Raw genomic sequence first — 24,759 nt, forward strand, 5'->3', positions numbered from 1 at the left:
TCTTTGACAGTTTCTTCGCACAGATTATATAGATTTAATTAAACTACATTTAAAAACACGATGTGGGCCGCAAGTTTCACCATAACGTAAAATGTATGTCGTTCAGTTAAGCTCGGTTTAAGTTCGATTTTGTGGAACTGGGCCTAAATCTTTGGCAAGCAACGTCAAGTCAAGTCAAGGGAAGTCGGTAACAACGTCACATGCATGCATGTCCGATTTTGTCGCGGAAATGTCGCGACAAAAGCAGAAGCTACTCGTTAAATCACGCGACTTGTGGACTTTTCGTAAACTGCAATTGCAACTGTACCGAAGGTGCGAGCGATTCGCGCGATGCGCTCATGCGTTTTTTGATTGAACCATGCGCGCGTATCATGACAGGTGCGTGACAACACAAGGCACGCTTTTACACCCGGCCGCATAAAATCGTTCCGGGGGCTAACGAGGCGTGGAGCGCAAAAGGCAGCGATCCAAATTTCGGTGTTACAACCCCCGTCGAACCGCGAGCGTCTCGCTTTTGGCGCCGTTTCGCCCTCGTTCGTTCTCTCTTTCTCCCTCACTCTCGCGACCCGCGTGCGGGTTCTCTCAAAGTCGGGGCCGATTCTTCAATTAATGCCGAACCAAATTTCCTTGAACGGGGGTATCCAATACGGCCAATTTTCTTTCGCTCCTCCGGACATCCGGAATTGGGCGTTTGATTCGATTGCTCGGTGTTAAATTAAATTTCTATTTGAGACGACAGTGTATATACACGTTCTATATACGCCCGCGTAAAATCAATCGATGAACAGGTTCCCTTATCTATTGGCGAGCGATGGAAGCTGGCTCGGCGCGACTCGCTCTTTGTTCAAAACGATAAATTATTACGATCATCACGCGTGTGTGCGCCGTTACGTTGAAAAAAATTGCTTCTGATTCAGTATCCGCTGTTACGCAATCGGTATCTTCGGGCAACTGAATACGGTCTCCTTAACTCGTGCTCTTCGGTCACAACTCACCTCTTTTCATTTTATGCTACTTTCTCGCGACATACACGTTGTTATCTACTTTTTCTGTTTTCTTTTCTACGACGGGATTTTTCCTTGTATTTATCGTCTGTCGTGTATATTCATATATCATTTATAGCGCGCGCACGTATGTGTGTTCCGAGAGGGCTTACTGCTGAAACACGAAATAAATTCTACTCTGGTCTACTCTCTATTCTCCATCCCGGCGCGCGTTCTCTCTCTCTCCAGTCTTCATGTTTTTCGTCCACTCCCCCGCACGCACGTATTCACGCACGCACGCTCACGCTCGCTCGCTCGCTCGTGCGCCGGTTCGCGAAGTTTAGTAAACGACATGGCGTGTCCCACGGTCATAAATCATCTTTCCTCGCGCTATCGTCGCATCTCGTGCGTTGTCAGCATGCGTTTGCAAGGTTCACCACCGTTTCTTCCGTCAGACTAACGCCGCCGCGCGAGCAGAGGCGTCTTGTACGTAAAAAGAAATGATCGCGCGACTGTCTTTCGATTTGTAACGATAAAACTGCGTGCGTGATGAATTAATGGCGGGGAATTTGAAATCCATTTCGAAACGTTAAAGAGACGCTGGGCTTTATCGCGAGGAACATTTCATGTATCTGCAGCTGCAGCGAATAATACGTAATCATCTTCCGATGACGCTGGCTGATTATATCGACCGGCCGGGTCAAGACGATTAAGCGTACGCGGTTTAGCAGCGGTTGCTTTGCTGCGCGTACTCTATGGTATGATCGATGGGGAGCAAATAAAGAACGAGGAGCCTTGAAGAAGGAAACGGAAACGCCGAGAGAAGGGAGAGAGCCGCTTAGATCACGTCTAAAACTATCTAACTATACTTGGCGAAGGAGGGTCCATTACGCAAAAGTCCCCGCTGGCAACCACGATGACAGACGAGAGGAGCGGGGTAAAACCGAGCGTTTCTATCGAAGAACAAGTGAAGTCACAAAAATAGGGAAACGCGTTTTACAAGAGCGTCCACGTGTACGAGACTGACGCAACTGACCTGGCACGCGTCAACGAACTATGTTACCCAGCTCGCGATCCAACTTCCGCCGCGTCGCGTCTCTCTCGCGAGTAATTAGCACGTCGCGTAATTGCGAAACACGCGCGGGCCCTGATCGGCCGTGTTAAACCGGTGTCATACAACGTCATCCGGGAACCAACGGACAGAGCTCACCTTGGATGGCGCTTGCGAAACGAATCGACGTCGATTCGGCACGATACTCGACTCGAATCTGGCCGCAGTGCTGAATTTTACGGGCGATGCTAATAATTAATTACACGTTAATGATGATATCGTAAATACGCCATGATTCTAATGATGTACTATTAATAGCGATATTAAAGTTGTACTACAATCATACGAGATCGCGGCGCGATACTTCTCAACATTATCGACGATGACTGCTTCAGAGACGGGAAATTTTAATGTTGACTACAGAGATAGAAGGAAAGACAGGAATGGGGGGGGGGGATTACTAACGATCCGCCGGAATACTATTCGCGGCGGATCTTTACGCTGTGCGGTCGACAGAAGGAACGAGAGAAGGAGTGAGAGATGGTCGGAGAGCTGCTAAGTGTACCGTTACTGCAAAGTTTGGCGTAGTTCTGCCTACACCGGGAGTTACCTAGACGAGGTGGAGGCGAAAGGGAAAAGCGAAGACAGACGGAGGGAAAGAGAGAGAGACGGAAGGATTTAGTCGGCAACGAGAAGGCCGACTAGAACAAAACGAGGGAAAAGACCGAGCTGGCACGTATAGGAAGAAGCGGCGACTAGTCAGCGACGAAACGACCGCTTTTACGAGTCGGTGTCGCGAGCATGCGCGTCCAGGAATTCATATTCCCTCGTTCGTCCGCGCGGAGAGACGAAGCCTCGTGTGATCTGGCAAGAACGGATGGAATCGCCAGATCGACTCGGACCGATTCGGAACGTTTTGGCACTCGAACCAGGTTGCAACAGAGCAGTCAGAATTCATCAGTTAGCTCGGGTCAACGGCTCGGCTTGCTTTTCAGACGCATATACAGTTTATACTTTCTTCGTGTTTTTCTCGTAACGTCGACACGCAGAGAGAAAAAAGAAGAGGCACAATTGAGAAATCTGCAATCTACGCAAGGAGACGTTGAACATATAGCACCCGAGATCGGCAAAATTTGAATCAAAGTGGACGAGCCCATTCTTCCGAGCAAATGCGATAGCACGTAAGGGAAGATTCTAGCTTCTCTCCTCTTTCTCCCTCCGACTCTGTTCCGTACCGGTTACCGAAGCTAAATCGATTTCCGAACGCGCTTTGCGCTCCGAATCGACAGAATCTAAGCTTGAAAGAAGCTTATAGTACAATCGGATAGAATGTGGCATCAGCACGGTCCGTGGCTGACGACGGCTCGGACCAGAATTAACGCGTGTTACGGCGCGGATGCGTGTGAAGCGCCGAATCGCCAAGGCGATGTAGAAGTAGTTTCACGAATGAAGTTTCAGTCGGTGCGACAGGAAAAAAAGTCACGTACGTCGTGCACGAGCGCGAATAAATGAAAATCTGGAGCGCGGTGACGAGTCTCTAGCACGACTTCCATACCGCTTCTCGCTCGCTGGATTACATCAAGATCGGAATGGAAGAAGGCCGAGTTTCGAGATACGACTCGTGCAAGGATAAGGCAAGAATATCTAATAATAAAGTCGGGGGCGCGGACACGAGGAAGCTTCAGAGCGACACAATGACTTACTCAAGAAGTCTTCGGATGCAACCCGCAGATTCAATAGGAAACACTATCCCTCACGATAAGGCCCCGGCCTCAAGATGTGTATTACATCGATTTTATCTTAGCAGCCGAGAAAAAGATTTAATGGACGAGAAACGGAGAACCGCGAGCAGCGGCCGAATGCACGTAATGACTTAATAGGGGGATGCGCCGCTCGGGAAATTGGGACGAAGCGATTATTTCGATCTATTAATGTGCGCAACGTTAACATATTACGTATAATTGGCGGCATCCTCCGAATGTATCGCATTTAATGCAACGTGCTCTCACGTGTTGCATTCAAAGTTATCTGTGGCGCGAGAAGTTTGATTATCCCGTGAAAAGTTGCGAGCAGCGACTCTAAGTCAGGCGACAATTGTGCTTCTTCTAGAATTTTTCAAGACTGACAGCTCCCTTTCTCTCGCCTGTTCGTTGCACGCCGATCGCGTTCGAACGCGAACGTCACACCTCTGTGCCGGTTTCCGAAGTACGTATTACGCGTAGAATTGTAACAATGAAACCGCCGATAGGGTCTTAATGGACGGGAGGGCACATCGAAGGGAGTTTTCGACGACGGTCCGGTCTGAAAAGGTGGGAAAGAAAGGGTTCCGGCTTCACGCCGCGTCCTGAAACCGAGCCGAACGGAGAATGGAACTTCACGTGCTTTCTCCTCGATACTTTCTCGCCAGCTTCCGTTGTTCGCAACGTGTCGCCTTTCTCGGCGGACTACTGTCGTCGCGTGCCTCGCTACTATTGTCTAACAACTCTTTCTTCAATTTTGATGATGACGATTTCAATTCCGAATATTCGTTTAGATAAACCATCATAATATAACTTGAAATAAGAAAAAAAGTAATTTGTCTTGGCAATAAAATTCTATTAGCTTTTCTCAATATGGAAGAATTGGCCGAGGCACACAATTTGGTTTTACAGTTGGCGGATAATCTCCCGGACTTTGCCGCAAATATCAATTAACCGCGACTGATTCGTCAGGGAACGCGTGAAGCAAGAAAATGATAGACGCTTATCCGGCGCGGCCGCGATCTCGCGTTACGTACGCGCCGGCCGGTTTGCCAGGGCGATGAACATAAATAAAATCGTAGCGCAGCGGAGGGAGTATTAAGGAAAAAAGAGAGGAGAGAAAATAATAAAGAAAGGACGGGAACGTATTATCTCGTCTCGGGAATGATACGAGCGGGCGGGACGGTGGGGTAAAAATGAAAAGAGCGGGAAAGGGAGACGGGAAGCCAGTGAAGAAGGGAGGGGAAGGGAGGGGAGGAGAAGTGAAAAAAAGAGAGAAAGAGAGTGAGAGACTGTGCGTGTGTAAGGAAGACGCGCTGCAAAACTGGAGATGATGGCTATAGCTGCGAGACAAAAGAAGAGGCTCATTGCGTACAATGCGAGCGTTTAAACGAGTTCCGATACACTCCGAGAGCAGGCATATTCGTGCACACCGAACGGTAATTAACAGCGCAAGAAGATAGAAGAGGAAGAAAAAAGGAGGCGAAGAAGTTTGTTAACCGGTTAGCCGCTGATATGGAAACGAGTTTCTCAGGAGCCGATTATGTATTTTCTTGATGCAACTCTTTGTACAGTTTATTGAAGCGATATACGCGGTCGGCTCGCGCGACGCACGCGCGTCTCCTTCAGTCGCATCGAATTAACGAAGCCGTGATCTGAGATATGCGCTTATTACATTGTCGGCCGACGTAAATCTCGCGACAAACTACTAATCCGGTTACTCGTAAAACGTAAATTTGTATAGCTGATACACGGTATCCCTCGCGCAGTAACGATCCACGTGAACAAACTGCTCCGCGACTCGAATACAAGAAAAGCGTGTTTATATCTGCACACACGTGTACACACGTATAACGCCCACGCACGCTTCTTCGAGCTCAAAGAGTAGGTGTAAAATTAAAATTTCCAAGTCCGGGACTCCGCGTGTTCGATGTAATTTACACGCCGGGAAGTGGCAAGATCGGCCTCTGCAACTAATCAAAGTATGTCCATTTGCACGATTTCTGTCAAGAGTGAATTACGAGATGAAGTTGATAACAAAAAAGAAAACGAGTAAAACAGACAGAAACAGACGCAGATAAATCGGATTGTCAAAGGGCCAGCGTGCATAATGATGTCGATACCATCGCGTCATAAAGATGTTCGCGCGATCACGCTATCGACGTCGCGTCGCAGTGGTGCCCGAGTGCGGTTTTGCGGACGGAACTCCCAAAATAGTCTCCCTTATTTCATCAAAAAATTGTTGGATGTGACAAGAGAGAGAGAGACAGACCTCCGTACACATTCGAGATGATATGATAGCGAATAGTTGCGTGTTTAAAGAAAACAAAGAGATGAACGCTTCAAACGTATTCATAAGCAGTTGCGGAGAACATTACGCGAGGCTCGGGCAAGGCTTGTAACTCAATCTTTGGTAAGAGCTTTTGGAGCTCGCGAATATTCTCCTGGCCTCTCGTAATGATTTTTTCATTTCCGATGACTCGTCGGTGGGTATTTTCACGCGCGGTCCGATCGCGGACTTTTTCGCGAAACGACGAGACGAGGGAGAGAACGACGACAGAGATTTTTCCTCGTGCTACCGCGCGCGGACATCTCTCGCGTTTCGGTGCTCGTTACTCATCGAAAGAAAGTGCATTAATTTCCATCGCCGGACTTTGACGTGCGCGAGAGAGATCCACTCCCGACTATGACGCGGAACATTTTGACTGTGACTGATGGCGCCTCATTTACCCGGCGCGTGTTTCCTACACACCCGCTATATACGATTCCGCACGCGCGCACGCGTTTCTTTCCGCCCTTAACGCTCGCCAACTTCCCCGTCCCTTTTTTTGTATTCGCAACATTTTCGTGTATCTCATCACGCGGGCCCGATAATTTCACAATTTCGATAAGACGTTGAGGAACGCCGGTGAGACGGCGTTGTGCCACGTGTTTTAACGATTTACGAGGCGCAATTCCGAGTTTTTCCAAGTGAATCTTTAACGTGGATCGGCGATTTGAGTCCATCTTTATTTCAAGCGACCCGGCTTTCCTACGTGTGCTCGAGATCGTCGTCAAATTTGCAGTACATCTGGATTTATGTGGAATTTTTCAAGCGATCGTGTTTGCCGGTACCACGTGAAAATAATTACATTTGTACAAGCAACTTTTAACGAGGGTGCTCGGACAGAAATTAATTTGGATTTTCATGAGATACACGATCGAGAACGAGAGCTTGTATGATCAGAGCGCATTTGTAAAAAAGACGAATGAAAGAGAAATGACTGTTCACGTAAACAGCGCATACAATGTGTTTCGAGCTTGTCGAAAAAGATTTCAGGCATTTCTCTGAGAAAACGTCACGAATCTCGATATCTTTCAATGATGAAAATTGAAGAAAATTGAAGAAACTCGTTCTCGATGTTGTCACGATATCACTTTTCGATGGCGTGAATTTCTTGATGAATAAGTTTCGAATAAAATATCAGTTGGAGTAAAGTCGACCGAAAATTAGCGCCGAAATACAAACTTTTGCAGTTCATTTCTCCCCTTGAGCGGTTTGAAGTCCGAGTTGGGAGAAAACATCCCCCTCCCTGAAAATTTTCCTTCAAGATATAGAATTGACTCGTCAAAGAATCCGCCTCTGATGAAATATCTCACCGCGTAACCGAAACGTTCTGTAGAGCCGCGCGGCTTGATGAACATTATTAATACGTTAATACACCGTGCACTGCGCGATGAATTTTTGCGAAAAGTTGATTTTTCCTGCGAACGAACCTGAGATCCCGAGGGTACACTGCATGAAAGAAAGAGAAAGAAAAAAAGAGAGACAGAGAGAGAGAGAGAGAGAGAGAGAGGACTGAGCGCGGGTGTCGGCGGCGGTGACGTCGTTGCGCGAGATGACGTTATCGAATGCAAAAGCCTCCGTTACACGGTTATCGAACACTTTTCACATTTTCCATCGCGCGCATCCGTCACGTCGTGCTCGCTCACTCGCTCGCTCACTCGCTCGCTCACTCGCTCGCTCGTTCGTTCGTTCGTTCGTTCACGCTGCTGTACTCTCTCGCGTGGGACAAAAATAGAAGCAAATATTGTCGCCGTTGTTCTTCCGTTGACGGGCTCGCGAACGCGCGAACAATTCGACACCTCGTTGGTCCAGCGAGGCTGGAGACTGCAGACGATTAACGAACCGGATAAGTCCGGCGCGGATTACTCGCGCGAGAAGACGCGCGAGCGAGAGAGAGAAAAAAAGAGAGAAAGAGAGAGGGGGGCGCAAGTTCGGCCAAGGTTGAGAACCGTCATGGGAGCCTGGGTAATAAAATGAGGGCCCCTGCTCTCCCCCGGGGGTGGGGCCCCCTCGATAACCCATATTGTACCCCCCATCCCCTCGTTCTTCTCTCCCCCCTTCGCGTTCGTCCCTCGCGCCGCCGCCCCTGGCCGTATATACTCCGATCGGCCGGGAGAGTTTTGTCCGGGCTGGTCGCGTCAGAGAGAAATCCCGTCGAATCTATCTGCGGACGAGCCGCACGGCCGAAATTTCTCAAAAATGATGGTCGTGCGGCCGGGAATTTTCGCGAATTTTCAATATAGCGCGCGGCCACCTCGACCGCGGACTTCCCCGCGAAAAGGATTTTCGCGAGAAAATCGAGAGGTGGAGCGCGCCGACAATACTTTGGCGGCGGCGTATATACACGATCATATACCACCCCTAGTCTCCCCCACACCCCCCTAACAACAGTGGGGTGGTACAGTCCCAGCGAAGAGCCGGCGGGCAACCCCGGCGTATAGTCCGCGCTGCCAGTTGGGACACGCGAAAAATCACAAGAGCCGAAGAATGGATAGGAGACGGACAGGATGAAAAAGGTGGATTTCGCCGGTCGATTCGAGTCACGAGGGGCGGCTTCAAAGAAATTAGCGATTGAAACCCCGGCTGTATTATAATTCCACCGCGTTCGGATTTCGATGCCGCGGACGAGAGAGTTGCGTTCGACGTTCATCTCGCGGCGGTGGAAACACGACGGCATTATGCGGAGAAATAAGTTAACTCGTACAATGTACCCTCGTACACACACACATACGTGTACTCTTGAGTAAATCGAGTCGAAAATGTGCCTAGTCTCGTGTCATCGATTTTACATCATCATATATATCTCGATATACGAGAGTATGGCGTTTTTTCTTTAATTCAGCGAATCGACTCATCTTTACACAACGCGCCGTCCAATTAACGTAAAACGTACTCCTCCGGACCCACGCAGCGTCGAAAAACGAACCTTGTTCGAAATTGCACGATGCGATGACGATGTTACATCGATATCGGTAACGCGAAAAGTCCCCGGCGAATCTCCTCGCGAGCGGCAACCGGTTGAGCCGCTCGAGCGGTCTATGACACGAGAGAAGCGGAGAAATTTAGTGTCAATTCGAGACGGGGATCGGACAACCGCCACGAGTAACAGCCGTGCTTACCCGTACGAAACGGGAAACGTACGGCCGAGAATTTCGGGAGTAGCGCGGGGGTACGGAGCAGGGGCGCTTTCCTCGGGGTGGCAGAAGACGCATCGGTCGCGGGCAACAGTCTCGAGGGCGGTCGACGCGGCCGAATCGATGAAAAGAAATTTATTCGTTGCGAGCGCCGGCGGCGGCTTTAAAATACGGCGTCGACGTCGAGACGCCGCCGCGTCGCGCCGCGCCGCGCCGCGCTACCTGGTAACACCGTGGAATTACATCGGATTCTTTCTCGTCGCGCCGGTATGCGTCGGAATCGGACTGGAATTCGGGAGAGAGACTCGCCCCGATGCCGGACATTTTTCGGCGGCCACGCCGGCCCGAGACCGAGCGATGGTGGAAGCGCGGCGGCGTCGCGCCGCCGCGCCCCGGTTATTACGACGCGGGCGTCCGGACGGACGGACGGGACGAGTCAGCTCGAAGCCGTGGACCTTCGCTTTTTTTCCCGCCTCCGGGACTCCGCCTCGGTCCTGGACAAATTGAATTTAACTCCGCCGCTAATACGACCACCGAAAAAACGCGCGAGAATCACGCCGCGATTTATGCTCGCGCGATCTTTCTTCTTCTTCTTCTTCATCTTCGCCTACGGGGTCTTTGTTGATGCCTTTGAATGCAATATTGCAGACATGCAGTATATGCTGCATTACATGTGCATTTGCAATAGTCTTTATATGTAATAGGTTTTTCAGTGCTTGGCTCAATTATGCAACGGTGAATCGAGCAGCGAGCCTATAATAATTCTGGAAAGACTAGAAATGCATTAAATAACAAAGTGTTACGCGACGTCGAATTTTGTGTGCAGTTCGCTAATCATATTTTTAATATTAAAAGCACGTACTGTGCGGAACCTTTTTGCGAGCGCTTTTTGTTGGCGTTGTATTCGAGCGCCGTGCTCATACTTTTCGTACGTTGCACCGGGACCATCGCAATTTTCGCTGTTATTAACTTGGGTGAATGAAAGTATACGGTACATGTGTGCGAATGTCGCTTTTTGTTATTTCCTTATCACTCGCGCGACGTATATAGTTTATGGCGGGTGGAATCAATTTTTATTGCGGGAATAATATTGAATTTGGACAGTCCACGCAGCGAGAACACAAATTCGAGTTTCTTGTCCATCGTCGATGAGGCGGTTTTGTTCAAGGCGAGAGAATTATCGGACAGGATACGCAGACTTTGTAGTGGAATGGGCGAAATGTGCAAATCGGGCATCGGGAATGCTAAAAGTTTTATTATTTCGCGTGTACTTTAATCGCTCATTGATTATATAATTCGTTAATTGCGTAAAGATAACGAGACAAGAAGCGAGAGAAAAATGTAATTCAGCGTACGTGACATTATTTGTTCGTTTACTTTCCTTAGAAACCTGATAAGAAATAGGAAATGAGAGTGATAGGAAGCGAAGCGTGTTATTAAAATTCTCCTTTTCTGAACTGCGAAATAAAAAGGTCATGTTGGAGCGCAAATAAAACTGCTTAACGTGACTAGTGCGAATTAAAGACGCGTACATCTTAGCCGTCACGTGTCATGGAACGAACTTTACCATGATGCTTATACCCGTCGGTGTCAGTCAATGTGTTAACAAGTGTATATTCTTTCATGACGAGGGGTTTCATAGGGATGGCGAGTATTCCCCGAATATTCACAGAGCATATTCATTTAGTAGAGAATATGCACAAGTCCGAAGAAATTATCGTCAAAATATAAGAGAAATTATTGACCGCTATAACTTGCATGCATCACAACTTGTGCGCTAATCTATTCATGAGAAATCTCGACGAGTATCGACCGCACTTTCCAAGCGAAATTCGCCAGCGCACATTCGCGCGTAAAAATCTCAAGTTTTTCCGGCATTGTCAGTTTCGTCACTTGAATCGCTGATTGACTTCATTAAATCGACAATCGCCGAATATCGACGTCGCATATTTTATTCCGCTGTCGGGGATTTTGATCATCGATCCGTGAATATCCGATAACGTACACTGTCATCTCTGAAAGACTGAGAAGTACACCGTGACACACCATATCGAGAAGCTGAGAAAGTTATAGGATCCATCGATCGCAATAAAATGATTAACAAGGAATTAGTTATCTCATCAATTTATTTTAAGACTTTTGCGACACTTGACACAATTTTGAGAATCACGAAATGAATCGAAAGGCGGCTGAATTACGTGGCTCAGAAAATTTCCTCGATTCGCGGCAAGCTTGAAGTGATGTTGCGATAAATTCGATTTTTATTCATTGACGTGGTTAACGTGGGACAAGAAAGCGAATTTCGATTAAATTAATCCTCGTCTTTCCGAAATACTCGCAGCGGTCGAGCCTCGAGGGGCTTCGGGAGGCGTTTTTCTCTCTCTCTCTCTCTCTCTCTCTCTCTCTCTCTCTCTCTCTCTCTCTCTCGGCCGCTTCTCACGTTATTGAATATCGCCTATTTGTCGAGTAACGTCTTCTTGCTCGTTCGGTTGCACTTATCCTGCCAGTGTTTCAACGACTTCCTCCCCCGACCACCCTTCCCCGGGCTGCCCCCGTAGTGTGCGCTTGCCAGAAATATCAATTTGCGCGGGAGTGGTAACAGTTTGCTTGATTTGGCACGGTGCAGCTTACGTCCGAAATAAATCTTCGCGAGCGCAGCATCGTGTCGGCCGTCCGCCCCGGAAACCGATTGTCTACGCGAATTTGACACGAGTACCGCGCTCGTTCCGGCATCGGGGAAGATATCTCATTCCCTTCGATTCGCGTCTCATCTATTCCTGGTCGATCGAAAGACAGCCCGACGAAAAACGCGTGAGGGAAAAATTAATAATAGCACCAACTTGATAATCATTCCTCTCGCGTTCGTGGCGCACCGATTCTACAGTTGCGCGCTAAAGCTAACTTTACCTACCCTCCGATGCAAAATTAAAAGGTACTTATTGACAAGCACGACGGCAAACGCGGTAATTGTTGTTGCCGTGGACAATGAGGGGTTTACCGTGGAAGTAAACGTGCTCAGAAAACAATCCCTCGGTGCGTATTAGTATTTTGGACACCGTCGGACGTAACGTTCTATTCGTAACATGATGTTCATTGAAATTAACTAAGTGTTTGAATTATCGACGTTTTTGTCTCTTCTTGCGTGTAGCATCGAGAGTATCAATTCGCGACAAGAACTTACGACTGTCATTGGATTAGCAGACTGCACGAAAATTGGGATCGTCATTTAAAATTATCTTGTGACTAACACAGTCGGATGGAACCGGATAGAAACGAAATTTGATTACAGTCGGAGAATCCAGGCCATCGGTGAGATTCCCGGAGAGCGTGCTACCTCGATCGCGGCGATTCGCGGTTCTCGACAACCCCACGAGTAGCGATGACGTCGCGAGAGCCTAACCGACGACAGCGGTTTCTCAGCGCACGAGAAAAGCCGACGAAACACCATGCCACACGCTGTAAAATAATAAGAGCATCGCCCGCGGGCTTTTGGGGGTACGCGGACCTCACGCGGGTGGGCGCGAGGGTTTCGGCGGTGGATGCATAATTGAATGAAAGCGTGGCGAACGGAGCCAAGGGGTAGTTCCTACGACTGAGAGGGGGTGGAATGCTATAATTTCAAGCCAGACAGTCATGTGTTATTCAGCGTCGAGGTACACGTTCTCTCTCTCTTCTCTCCTCGATTTTCTCCTCGTGCAACCCTTCGGAGGAAGAGGGTGCTACCTCTTGACTCGCTCCTCTTCTCTTCATTATGCTCCACTCTTCTGTCCTCGGCCTAACCATCAGCCCCTCGTTTGCCATCCCCGATCGTTCCCGATTCGCGAGATAAGCTGCCGCGGCAATAATCGGCGCAACGATGACGGGATGCATGCATCGCGCACAAAGTTGAGACACCGAGACTAATCCTGGTATGTTTCTCTGTGTTATTCAGGAAAGCGACAACCTCTGGTGGGAATCCTTTGCGAACGAGTTCTTCGAGGAGGACGCCACCCTCACTCTCCAGTTCTGTTTGGAGGATGGACCGAAGAGATATTGTGAGTATTGCCGATTATTTCTGCGCCTCATACATACCAATCTAAATCATAAAAACGTTCAAAAATGTCTGTAATAATACAAATTCAGAGCCAAAAACCCGCCCAATGTAAGAAAGTAGTTGTCGCGTGTTAGCGAAGATCGATTTCATTTTTAATTCAACATCGCTACTTTATTTCTGACGTCTATAATATCGATGTTTGCGAGATCACGTGTGGAGTTAGTCTCATTTGATATAAATCCATTTTATCGAGAAATTTGTCATTTAAAGATAACACGGCAAAATGACACGAAATAAAATATGTTCAATTTTGTGAGATTTATGATTTATGACTTGTAAAATTTATGAAAATGGAAAACAGATGAAAAATTAATAATTTTTGTAGATGATGCATGAATATATTTACACACTGCTTTCGTTATTTAACGCGATCGATTTCTACTGGAGATAATTTCTTACATTCTAGAGAGAGAGAGAGAGAGAGATATTAAAATCGTTCCCCGTTGTTAGAGACCGACGTTCAATCGCCGCGCTTCTTACCGTACGCTCGTACGGTACTGTTCTAAATAATGACGTGCCACTGTGCGGCAATTTTGCAGTTGGTGGATTTTAATGTCTGTTCCCACACCGTCGCGAGAATATACGACGACAACGTGATTACATGTCGCGCGGATGCGCGTCGTCGTCAGCCGGGCATAAACGACAAGCTCGCCGTACGGTAAGACGAGCCCGGACGAGCGCGGAATGCATTTTTCAATTAAAGAGAGAACAGGAACTTTTTCCCACTAGATATCTTTCCCCTCTATTCGCGATGGTGGACGAGAAGGAGCGCGATGACAATTTTTATGAATTTTCGAGTCATATCGTCGATCTTAATCGTCGCCTCCGGTTTTTTTGCTTTGCTTGCAACAGCTTGGTATCCCTTTTTTCCTTGTTGATTCATTCCTAATCGTTTCTATCGTTATCCCTTCAGCGATAGGAAGGCCGTTAATACCCAGGTACTTCCGGACGGTATTCGACGGTGGAGTGTCAGAGCTTTACTACTTACTGAAGAATCAGAAGGAGTCGTTTCATAACACCAGCATAACTCTGGACTGTGAACAGTGCACGGTGATCACGCAGTATGGAAAGCCGACGTATACTAGGGTAAGTATATAACAGCGAAACTTTTGACGCTTCCACTGTGCATTCCGCCGCTCAACTAAAATTATTAAAATGTTTGAAATAAATGAGGAAAAGAGGCGTAGTGAACTATCGTAATTTAAATATCGTAGAACTGAAACTTTAACAGAGAATTGAAAGAATTTATAGCAAAGCAATATTGATTCTAATAGTAGTTTGTTAGGTTGAATCGTCGTGATAAATTTTAATCTAATACATTAGAGAAATTGCGATCGTTCTTATGTGAAAAAAATATTATCATGATAACAGGGATTACAGTTTAATTTTGAATATTCTTTAATTTCTATTAAGATTATTCCCTAACTCAAGTAACTCTCAACGGTGACGCGCAAAATTCAACACCCTCGAAATAGATACAAGGCAGATATTATAATCCGAAACTCGTTTCAGGTATTAACGGAGGGTAGGTTAATATTGGAGTTCACCTTCGACGACCTCATGAGGATAAAGTCGTGGCATATGACGGTGAGGACGCATCGAGAGTTGGTGCCGCGGTCCGTCATAAGCATGCAGCAAGATCCGGCGATACTCGAGCAGCTCAGCAAGAACATCACCAGGATGGGAATGTCCAATGCTACCCTCAACTATCTTAGGGTGTGTATGCGTGATTCAAGTATCGCGTTAACTCAATTCGGTCCAACTCCATCGAGTGTTGATCAAATCGGTTGACTGGGCAAGTCAAAGTTGAGGTCTTGTTGATCTAAAACAAAAAGAGGCATTAATCACGGACACGGTAATGAGCACTAGGAAATCATTGCAGCGTAAGGTGTGTCTCGGAACGACGACGTGTACGCTTACCTTCTCGAAAGTACACCGGCTATCCGGGTTACGAGGGACCACCTTCTTTCCGCGCTCGGAAGCGCTTTCACCGGGGCGCCCGCGCATTCTGCCGTGTATCGTCTCGAGCGGCTTGAAAAGCCGTCGACTGTTACTTTGGTCGCGGGAAAGTCCTCGCCCATTGTTGAATCCTCGAGCGCGATGTTGGAAAACGCGTAGAAGACTGGCCAAGTCTCGAGTAATTTCTCTTCGTGGACAAGGAATTGTTGACGACGAAAGCGAGATTCGGTTCATTTGTAGAGAAACGTCGCTGCGCGCAACTTGAATCGTTGTTAAATATTTATCAACAAAATATTTATCTGTTTTATACTTGTTGCGCATATAGCGTGATATAATATTATTAATCAAGGATACGTATGATAGATACAGAGCGCACTAAAATTTAAACTTTAACGAAACGTTTATGTAAATTTTCTGCAATATTATATGCAATATGTATGCAATAGGACGTTAATAATTCTCGGATTGCAAGTGTCACGCAAAACGGAATGCCAAAACTGAGACGCACATCTGTTTTTATAGATTATAGAAGTGTTTTTACTCAATTAACATTAAATATTAGGATGCTAGACTATGGTGAAAGATTTAATCTACATTTTTCGTACGTTTAAATCTAAATTATTTAAATTTGTTCTGCTTCTGGATAACTTCTGTTCTAAACGTACAGAATCAAAAATTTCGCTTACTAAATTAAAATGAAAAATACAATGTAGTTTGTTTTGAATTGAGCTATATATGTGGCACTCTGTTTACAGTTATGCGTGATTTTGGAGCCCATGCAGGAACTAATGTCGAGGCACAAGGCGTATGCATTGTCACCTCGCGACTGCCTGAAGACGACTTTGTTCCAGAAATGGCAGAGGATAGTTGCCCCGCCGGGTAAGAGAGGTAGACGGACAGTTGCTTTACATGAGAAGCACCAGCCAGTAAAGCCGAACGGACAGTCGACCCTGTCGACAACGAGAAATTCGTTTTTGCCGATTTCCGCGGAACGACGCACTATTATCGTCAATTTTCTTCGCTGCCTTGTCACGATTCTTGGTTCCATCGGTTTTTTTCCCTTCCTTGTCCCGAGCCTGAGACCTGGCGATGATTTTGCTCGAAATCCTTCAACAATCAGAGCCACCTCTCCAATTGCGCTTACTTCGTCGATGATCGAATTTAACGAACGTTTCAGCTTGATTGCGCAATCAGGTCGAACATTATTATAGCACTTTAAGTCTAAATTAGTTCTCGTTTCGCATCATCTATTTATGTTTTGATCATTTTTATGCGTTTCCGCTTTTCATTTACGATTTCAAACGTACTCTCCAACGCATTTATTTTCAATCTCGTTTTATCCCTCGAAACTCGATAAAACCATTGAGCCAAGTGTCTGCGGCATCAAGTACTATTGTACCAAGCGTGTTTCTCTGTAAAGTTTGTTTGAGAGTGTAAAGTATAAGCAACTCATAAGAGAGATAGAAAGGAACTTGACATGTGTATAGTTGTATTCGTATGTCTCAATCGATGCATGCTTGTGCTTGTGCGTGTCAGAGACCTTTGATAATGAGAAAGGTCCACAGCTGGGTAGTGCTCTTAAGTTTATCAGCGTGTAGTCATACACGTGGCCAAACCAATGGCCGTCGAGTACACGCGACATCGTATTCACGACAATCCTGTCTTCTTTTAGAGTCCCAGCGACCAGCTAGCAAAAGAAGAAAGAGGAAGGGGAGCACGTCGGGCCCAGGCAACAACGCACCCCCTGCACCGAAAAAAAGATCACCTGGACCAAATTTTTCTCTAGCATCACAGGTAGGTTCCTTGATGTCGCTTTTTGAGTCTACGGTCTAATTTCAGTCTACGGTAAAGAGACTGATATTTCCTTTTTGCCGCGGTTTAGGACGTGATGGTGGTGGGTGAACCTTCTTTAATGGGAGGTGAATTCGGGGACGAGGATGAACGGCTAATTACAAGACTAGAAAATACGCAGTATGACGCCGCGAACAATCTGGATCCTCATAGTCATGATGCGGCCGGTGGTCCACCACCACATCCTCATCAATTCCACGCGGAACCGACGCCAGGCAATTCCTGGCCACCAGACCGCGGTCCTGGTCCACCACAGGGTGGTCCTGGTAATCAGGTAAATGCAGTTTGAAATTGGAAACTCCAGATTAAGAAGAAGAAAACCATCGTTTCCTTTAGCATTCTTTAACATTTCATTTCGTATTCGAAAGCGGATGCGAAAGCAATGCACATTAGCAGCTCCGTAGTCCTTATCACTTGATTTTTCCTAGTGCTTTTATTGAGCAATAAAGAAAAACAAAAATGTACATAAATTTGTATGTATCTTTATTTCGATTTATTTTGCTCTTTTAGATCATCAAATCGTTATACCATTGTGTCATTGGATCAGTTAACGCCGACGTCAGTTAACATTCCCAACACTGAAGAAAAGTAGGCTTAAGAGATGACATTACTAGTACTCGAGAGTACTGGTTGAACTCATTTCGATTCCAGTCCAAGGGTAAAGAGAGATTCGACGCTCTTCTGTTTTAGGGTGTTCAAGGTGGTCAAGCCGGTGCAGCAGCGGGTGTACAAGGAACGCAAGACGCCAGTCAGCAGCAGCAAGACAAAAAGAGCCCCGCGGTGAGCCAGTGAGGCCAGGAGTCCCCGCGCCCCCCCACCAGGGGGCGACGGGGGCGCAGGCCCAAGAACGTGGCTCCCTAGCGGGGCGAGAATCCTAGCCTCCCCACTGCCGCCGTCTATCTAGCCTCCGCGGCTGGCTCGACTGCGGTTGGCAGGTTGCCGCACATCGGCGTACTACCGGGTCTAGCTTGCCAACCGCCTGGCCTGCCAGCAGCTACAGCGGGTCATCATCATCATCATCATCATCATCATCATCATCCGGAGCAGCATCCGCAGTTGGGTCACGTGGCCGCCGCCGCCGCCGCCGCCGCTGCTGCCGCCGCCTCGATGGGCATGGAGTCCTCGGAGCTGATGGCGGTGGCACATTACCAGGCGCAACAGCTGCAGCGACAATTGCTGGCCGAACAGTCCGGCCCGGGCGCTGCGATGCTGCCGCCAACGTCTGCTCAGTCTACTGGTGGAGGCTTGACGCAGCCGCAGGGCCCGCTCCAACAGCAAGGTCAGCTCCAACCAGGCCAAGATCCGCTGCAGAGCCTCGTGCAGCAACTGCTTTGCCTGCAGCAGATTGAGTATTTCCTCGCGCAGCGTGGTCACAAATGACTTGGCATTTCGCATCGGGGAAGAAGCGAGGAGGAGTCTCGCGCGGCAGTGACGGAACCGAAAAACGACGCTTGGAACTCAACTCGTCAATGCGGAGACACGCGTTTGTGCGCGAGTGTTGTGTACCGATTCGTTTTGCTAGACGAATTTCATCGGGATTTCCGTTCGGGTGATCGTCCGTCGTTACCGCCGTCGATGTTTGGACCGCGAGCAGCATGAGATTTCGAGGATGAACCTACGTCTGCACAAATCCCGCAGGGTTCATTCCACTTGTCGGACGGAGGGATAGGTGGCCACGGTGTCTCCGAATGTTCGTCATCGTGTCGACGCGGGAAGAGGGAGAAAATCCGGCGGGCCACAGCGGATGGGAAGGAGGCAACGGAGATCACTTGCCGTATACTCGCTGATGAATCGCCGTATCGCTCCGGAACACCGTGCGACAAACGGATAGATCTCCGGAATAGAGATCAAGCGTTTTAGCGTGTGATAAAGACTTTATGTCAAAAATTATTAATAAATAGTGAAACGGGGAATTAATGGCCGCGTAAATGTGTAAACGCGCGGCAGCGAACCCTCGTTCGCGGGGGGGGGGGAGGGAGGGAGGGGGGGACGACGAATTAGAGGGAGATGAACCGAGAAAAATGGACATCAACGCCACGTGCATCAGGGACGATTAACCGCTCTGACGCGAACTGTGAATGAATCTCGATCCGTCAACAGTATTGATATAATTAATAGAGTAAATGAATATAAAATATTATAAGAGCTATGTCGTAAGTATTTGTGCAAACGTCAGTACGAAAGTTTAGTGCGAAATGCGCGATGTGACGCGTATTATGACATGTGTGAGAGAGAAAGGGAAGAGATGAGAGCGAGAGAAAGAACGTGACGCGAGAGTGTGCGAAGTCTGTAAATGAACACGAGAGGAATAGGGAAGGGACAAAAAAATAAGGGAGAGAGATGAGGAGTCACCTTTTCTCGACTCGACGACAATTTTCTAAACGCGAAAACCAATCGAGCGCAAACGCACAGGCCTTGCCGATTGTCTCGAGGGCTTGTTAGAAAATTCTGTCCCTTTATCACCCGGTAATTATTTGGCGAACCACGGAAAGTGTATTTTACATGGGAAATGTAAGAGAGATCTCGCGCTTCGAGGTCGATCCGGTACATGTAACGTAAATTTCAAGTCTTTTCAAAATCTAAACGAGACCGAATCAACTCTTACGCCAGAACAACATTTTGGATTTTGGAAGCGTTTCTCGACGTTACTCCGCATTGCGTTTGCGGTAAATCGCGGTACGATACGTAGCACAGCACGTACCCACGTCTTACTGATTGTATATGTGACTTTTAACTTTGTATTTTAATAGTTGAAAGTGAATATTTCTCACTGAACTAACATCGCGTTTCTGTCCTCAACGAGATTTTTAATGGCGACAATTGTGACACTACGATTTTATTTACCGATGGACACATAGTAGCAAAATGCGCGTGATGACCCGATATTTTGTACATTGCATATCAGACATGTGCATGCACACACACACACACACAAACATTTTACGACATGTACACGTAAATCTTTATACTGTAGTTCCTTGCGCGTTACGTTTAAATATAATATATGTTCCTCATTCTACGTTTATATAGATTGCATTTGTTCCTATTTTTATATCGATCATTGTGATTCGTTATGTTCCCTTCTTTTCTCTCTCTCAGCATTTAGGTGATTTTTCAAGGAAGAATTATATAAAAAATTGCATATTATATATTCCACATCACGACATATAGAGTATATAAAAGATTTATATAATATATTATTTGTGCGCGGTAATCATTATAATTCTTTGTCTTCGAATCTTTGATTTATCTTTAAATCTATTTCTATAATAAGTTTTTATGTAAACGACTTGTACCGATTTTATACGTTGAAGCATTTCATGAAACAAAGACATTTTCGAGAAAGAAATTTGACGAGACTCAGAATTACACAGTAGTATGTGTCAAAATATATAAGAATGGAACATCGCTCTAGATATAATTGTCATCAGTCTTACACATTACACATCACACTAATTGTGATCTGTCGACGTTTACCCGGTTTAATAACTAGCGTCACCACGTCACGTCACGGCACGACGTTGGTACGAGCTCTGCTTCGATTTCGGAATTTATGCTCCCTTTGAATACACACGCGTACACACAACATATGACACACGTACACACACACACACACACACCCACACACGCGCGCGCGCGCGCGCTTCGCAGATTCTTACCCTTGCGAAAACGCTCGGTGTGTAGATCGCACGAGCCGCACTCGTTTGCACGTCGTTTTCTTGCCGGGTCGCGTCAACCGATTAACAAGTCCACGATTACTTGAGAAGATCTCCAACGTTCAGCTTCCGCTGTCTTGCAAAGTTCAACATCGAAACACTTATTGCTCCGTGGATTTTAATCGTAGCAAGAAAATTGCAGCAAGAACGAGTGGTGCATCGTGGAAACTTCGAGTCGGTCCATTCTCAGGAGCCTGCGAGCGGACGGGTCACTTCGTTGGACTTTTCGTCGTTCCTTCAACGCGAAAGACCCGCGCAGGAAAGGGAAACGAGCGAGAGAGGGAGAGAGAGAAAACGAGCGATATATATATACATGTAAATATATTTAAATCGTTTGTATACACGTGAAAGCGACGCTTCATTATATTCCCGTGGAACTTGTTCGTTTGACGATGGAAAGTACAAGTCAGACGGAATACACGAGAATACATTCTACGTATGTACAAAACAATCATTATCACTCTCATACATATGCACATCACATACCATTCATGTATCTATACGTCTCTCTCTCGCTCCCTCTCTTTCCGAGAGCGAATCGCTTTCATTTCGTTCTGTCAGTAATTTTTAATGCGAATCGCTGTATGATTTCTTCTTTTTTATTTATTTATTTTGTTTTAATCCAAACACTGCAGGCTACACGCATACACACGCGCGCGCGCGCGCGCCCACACACACACACACACACACACACACACACACACACACACAAAAGAACAACTGTAACTTGTGTGCACGATAGAGCTTACACCGAGAACAGGCGATGAGTTGCGTGTTTGAAAAGAGAAAAATGAACCATCCGCGCGCTCGCGTTCACACACGCCACACACATCCATGTCCTAGAATCACACACATGGAAACATGGATTAGTTAGATAAGTCACGCGTGAAGCCAGTACAGTCCCACAGCGTGAGTGTGCGAAAGGAGAGAGAGGGAGAGATGTATTTCGTTAAGTACACTCGTGTGCGTGTGTAGACAGAACGGGAGACAGGGATGCGAAGCTAAAAGAAGAGAGAATGACCGCACGTTAGGAGCATACGCGTGTGAATGCGGGCGTGCGGACGCGCGCAGGTGTATGCGTGTACATGTGCACAAGAGAGCATGAGGATGACCGACCGAATGATTTCGACACGAGCATACAGTGGGTTTTAGCATAAATGATCTATTGACAAATGTTGTATATTATTACGAATTATAATGATACTATTATAATTAATTAATTAATTAATTAATTAATTATTATACCCTAATAATGTGAATTGAATTTAAACGACAAAAAAAAGGAAAAACAAAATACACGAAATAATAAGCATTAATAGGCGAAGAAATTCTTGATTGTCGGCGGAAGCGCGCACCGAAAAGCCAGGGGATTCTCGTGGCGTCGTTCTCCTCGGGCCTAAGGCCGAAAACTTTTGAAAGTATCGGGCCCGATACGCCCGACGAGGCTCGAAACGGAGTCGCGGTGGCGGTGGCGAACACGTATTGGCGAATTTTATAGAGATCCACGCCGGAAGAAAGTGCATCGCTCTGCCTCGAGTGGCAACGACTCCTCTCATGTTATTCCTCGTGTAAGAGAAGAACGCACACTGGGGGATTGCTCGATGCAAAGTCCGATATCCGCAGGCGCGCGGTAAACGGTAACATTTAGTAGCAAAACGAGGCTCTCGACGTTCCACATAATCTTGTAGACTAGTCAGTCACACCCACGGAGCAAGCACGATCATGTATGATTAAATGAAAGACCGACGCACATTTTAGAGCCAGTTTTACCGATGATAATCAACCCGCACCATTGATACTTCCGTCGATTCCCTCGCCTCCCTCAAGCCTCACACAGGAATACGCTGAAGCCAAGTTAACAAACTCTGAACCAACCGATTAGAGTCAACCGATGAAGCTTCGGGTAAGTGTCATCGGACACTCGCGTTCCTTACGTCTCTTGACGCGAAAGCGAAACATCGATATCTATCTACTTGCGCGAATTCTCTGGCGCGCACATCCGTCTACACCAGCTGGATAAATCTCGACTGCTACGTTCGAACATAGTTGACAATGCAGTTCGGAACAGCGTCCAGAATAGCCGCGATGCGAGAGGCGAGGTACACAGTTACATAAGGCTCGGTCACATCTCTTCAATCGGGAGTTGCTTCAACTCCGGACAAAGTCCTCCGAGAGAAGAGTTGTCGCGTGCTTAGGGGGCTGCATCCCCTGCGGTATCTCGGTGGTCGTTCGTCGCCGTGCGTGGTCACACGTGTCGGGTCTCGAGTCACGCGTAAAAGGAAGCGGAGCCCGCGCGCCTCGGCGGGCTCCGTGAAAGTATTATCGGTCGTATAATAAAATGACAGTCGGTCGCAGGTGGATGTCCCGGGGTCACGCATTAATCCGCGAGGAGGCGGCGTTTGGTTTCGTTTTTCGAATGCGCATCTCACTTTCGCTTCTCTTTCCGTTCCGTCGCCGTTTCTTCGGACGCGATAGAAAAGAAGCTTCTTCAAATACACGCATCGCGCGTAGTTTCTCGTACGAGGAGGAACGTGCGTCGAGATATAAAACGATGGATACAAGCAACATCGAAAGAGATGGCGCGTCGCGGATACTTAAATACCTGAAGTCCTTTGAAGTGACGCGTCTCGTTTTCTGGGTGAGACGCCTCGGAGAGAATCCGCGTGTACCAGAAGACGCGCGTATTCGCGAAAGGTCCTGAACCCGACGGCGCGTATTATTCGTAATTGCGTAATGTGATTTCGCGTTAATTACGGTCCTTGTGTGTCGCACGATCCTCCGACACTCGTGGGCAATCAAAGGGCTGGGCAATCTCGTTGATGAATCATCTATTTCCGTCTAATTTGGCTGAGACCGCTTTTGATTTGCATACTGTACAGCTCTAACACAGCTTTGGTGCACGAATGAAGCACTTGTCACGAGTGGAAGATATTTTTTATACAGCTTTGATGAATTCGTGTGTACACACGAATACCCGTACGTGTATTTATTTCTTTCAGATTTTTTACACAATATCTTTGGCGAATTAGATTCAGGAGAATCGATGAAAATTGTGGCATTCTCTCTCAGACTGATAGAAAATTAAGCTAATTTACTTTCTTGAACATAGATTGCCTTAATTAAATAAGTAGAATGAATCAACATCCAAGTCTTCATTCGTCATTAATTCAGCTTCATCGGCACACAAGAATCTTCGTCGTATGATTCGGTTCTGAGTCGGAAAGATCTCAAGTACATTTTGGCTCAGGGATAAGAAGGGTGCGTATCGTATTCAAAAGCGCTACTTGTGAGCTTTGGACTGAGCAGCCGAATGATCATCACGTTTATCATCGTCACTTCCTTCTCGTTGACTCGATCCGCGTTGACAAATTCTTCGGGACGTAGGACTGATCTTTGCAATCAAAGTTCCTCATTAGGCGTTTTTAGTGATTCAATAAGTTTTGTTGTTGTTTTCTTTTAAGTAATTTTATCGCCCACATTTACGTCAAAGATTCTTGCTTCGCCTTTAATTTCTGTAACGGAAAGCAGAAGAAATGTGAAAGGAGTATGCAAGAAATTCTCACCAAGTTTCTTTCGTACAAGATGATCGCAAAGTCGTGCTCCGATCATCACTATTGAACGTATTGATTCATATTATCCGGAATAGATAGACGCTCTCTGATTATTGCACTGTGATCTACGCAGGATCTCGAGCTCTCTACGAATCAAATTGCATATCACCGACCGAATCTCAGGAGAAGCGGACTAGCGTTACGGAAACAACACGGAAATCGAATGTTACGTAGCCGCGATTAGTGACCCACCCTGTCATCGACCCACCTACGTTATTAAACCTAAAGGACGGTAATCCCAAATAATTGTTGATAAATGGTCAGTCCTGTGTATAATGATAAAGAGAGAGAATGGG

The 24,759-nt window shown here is 46.9% G+C and overlaps 1 protein-coding gene across 2 annotated transcripts in view; it reads left to right on the forward strand.

Annotated features, from left to right (window-relative positions):
* The window catches only part of LOC105284933 (LIM domain-binding protein 2), a 69,310-nt gene extending 50,246 nt beyond the window's left edge, over positions 1–19,064 (forward strand). The window contains exons 3-10 of one of the 2 annotated variants that reach the window (XM_026969441.1): positions 13,165–13,267; positions 14,240–14,412; positions 14,839–15,042; positions 16,041–16,173; positions 16,958–17,079; positions 17,168–17,410; positions 17,827–17,916; positions 17,998–19,064. In XM_026969441.1, coding sequence (XP_026825242.1) covers positions 13,165–13,267; positions 14,240–14,412; positions 14,839–15,042; positions 16,041–16,173; positions 16,958–17,079; positions 17,168–17,410; positions 17,827–17,916; positions 17,998–18,516 — 1,587 coding nt within the window. In that variant the 3' untranslated portion in view covers positions 18,517–19,064. Of the gene's footprint in view, positions 1–13,164; positions 13,268–14,239; positions 14,413–14,838; positions 15,043–16,040; positions 16,174–16,957; positions 17,080–17,167; positions 17,411–17,826 lie in introns of both variants that reach the window. The other variant, XM_011348804.3, reaches the window with a different exon arrangement.
* The last annotated feature ends 5,695 nt before the right edge of the window (positions 19,065–24,759 follow it).

The sequence above is a fragment of the Ooceraea biroi genome, chromosome 5, assembly GCF_003672135.1.
Source record: "Ooceraea biroi isolate clonal line C1 chromosome 5, Obir_v5.4, whole genome shotgun sequence".
Taxonomy (NCBI): Eukaryota; Metazoa; Arthropoda; class Insecta; order Hymenoptera; family Formicidae; genus Ooceraea; species Ooceraea biroi.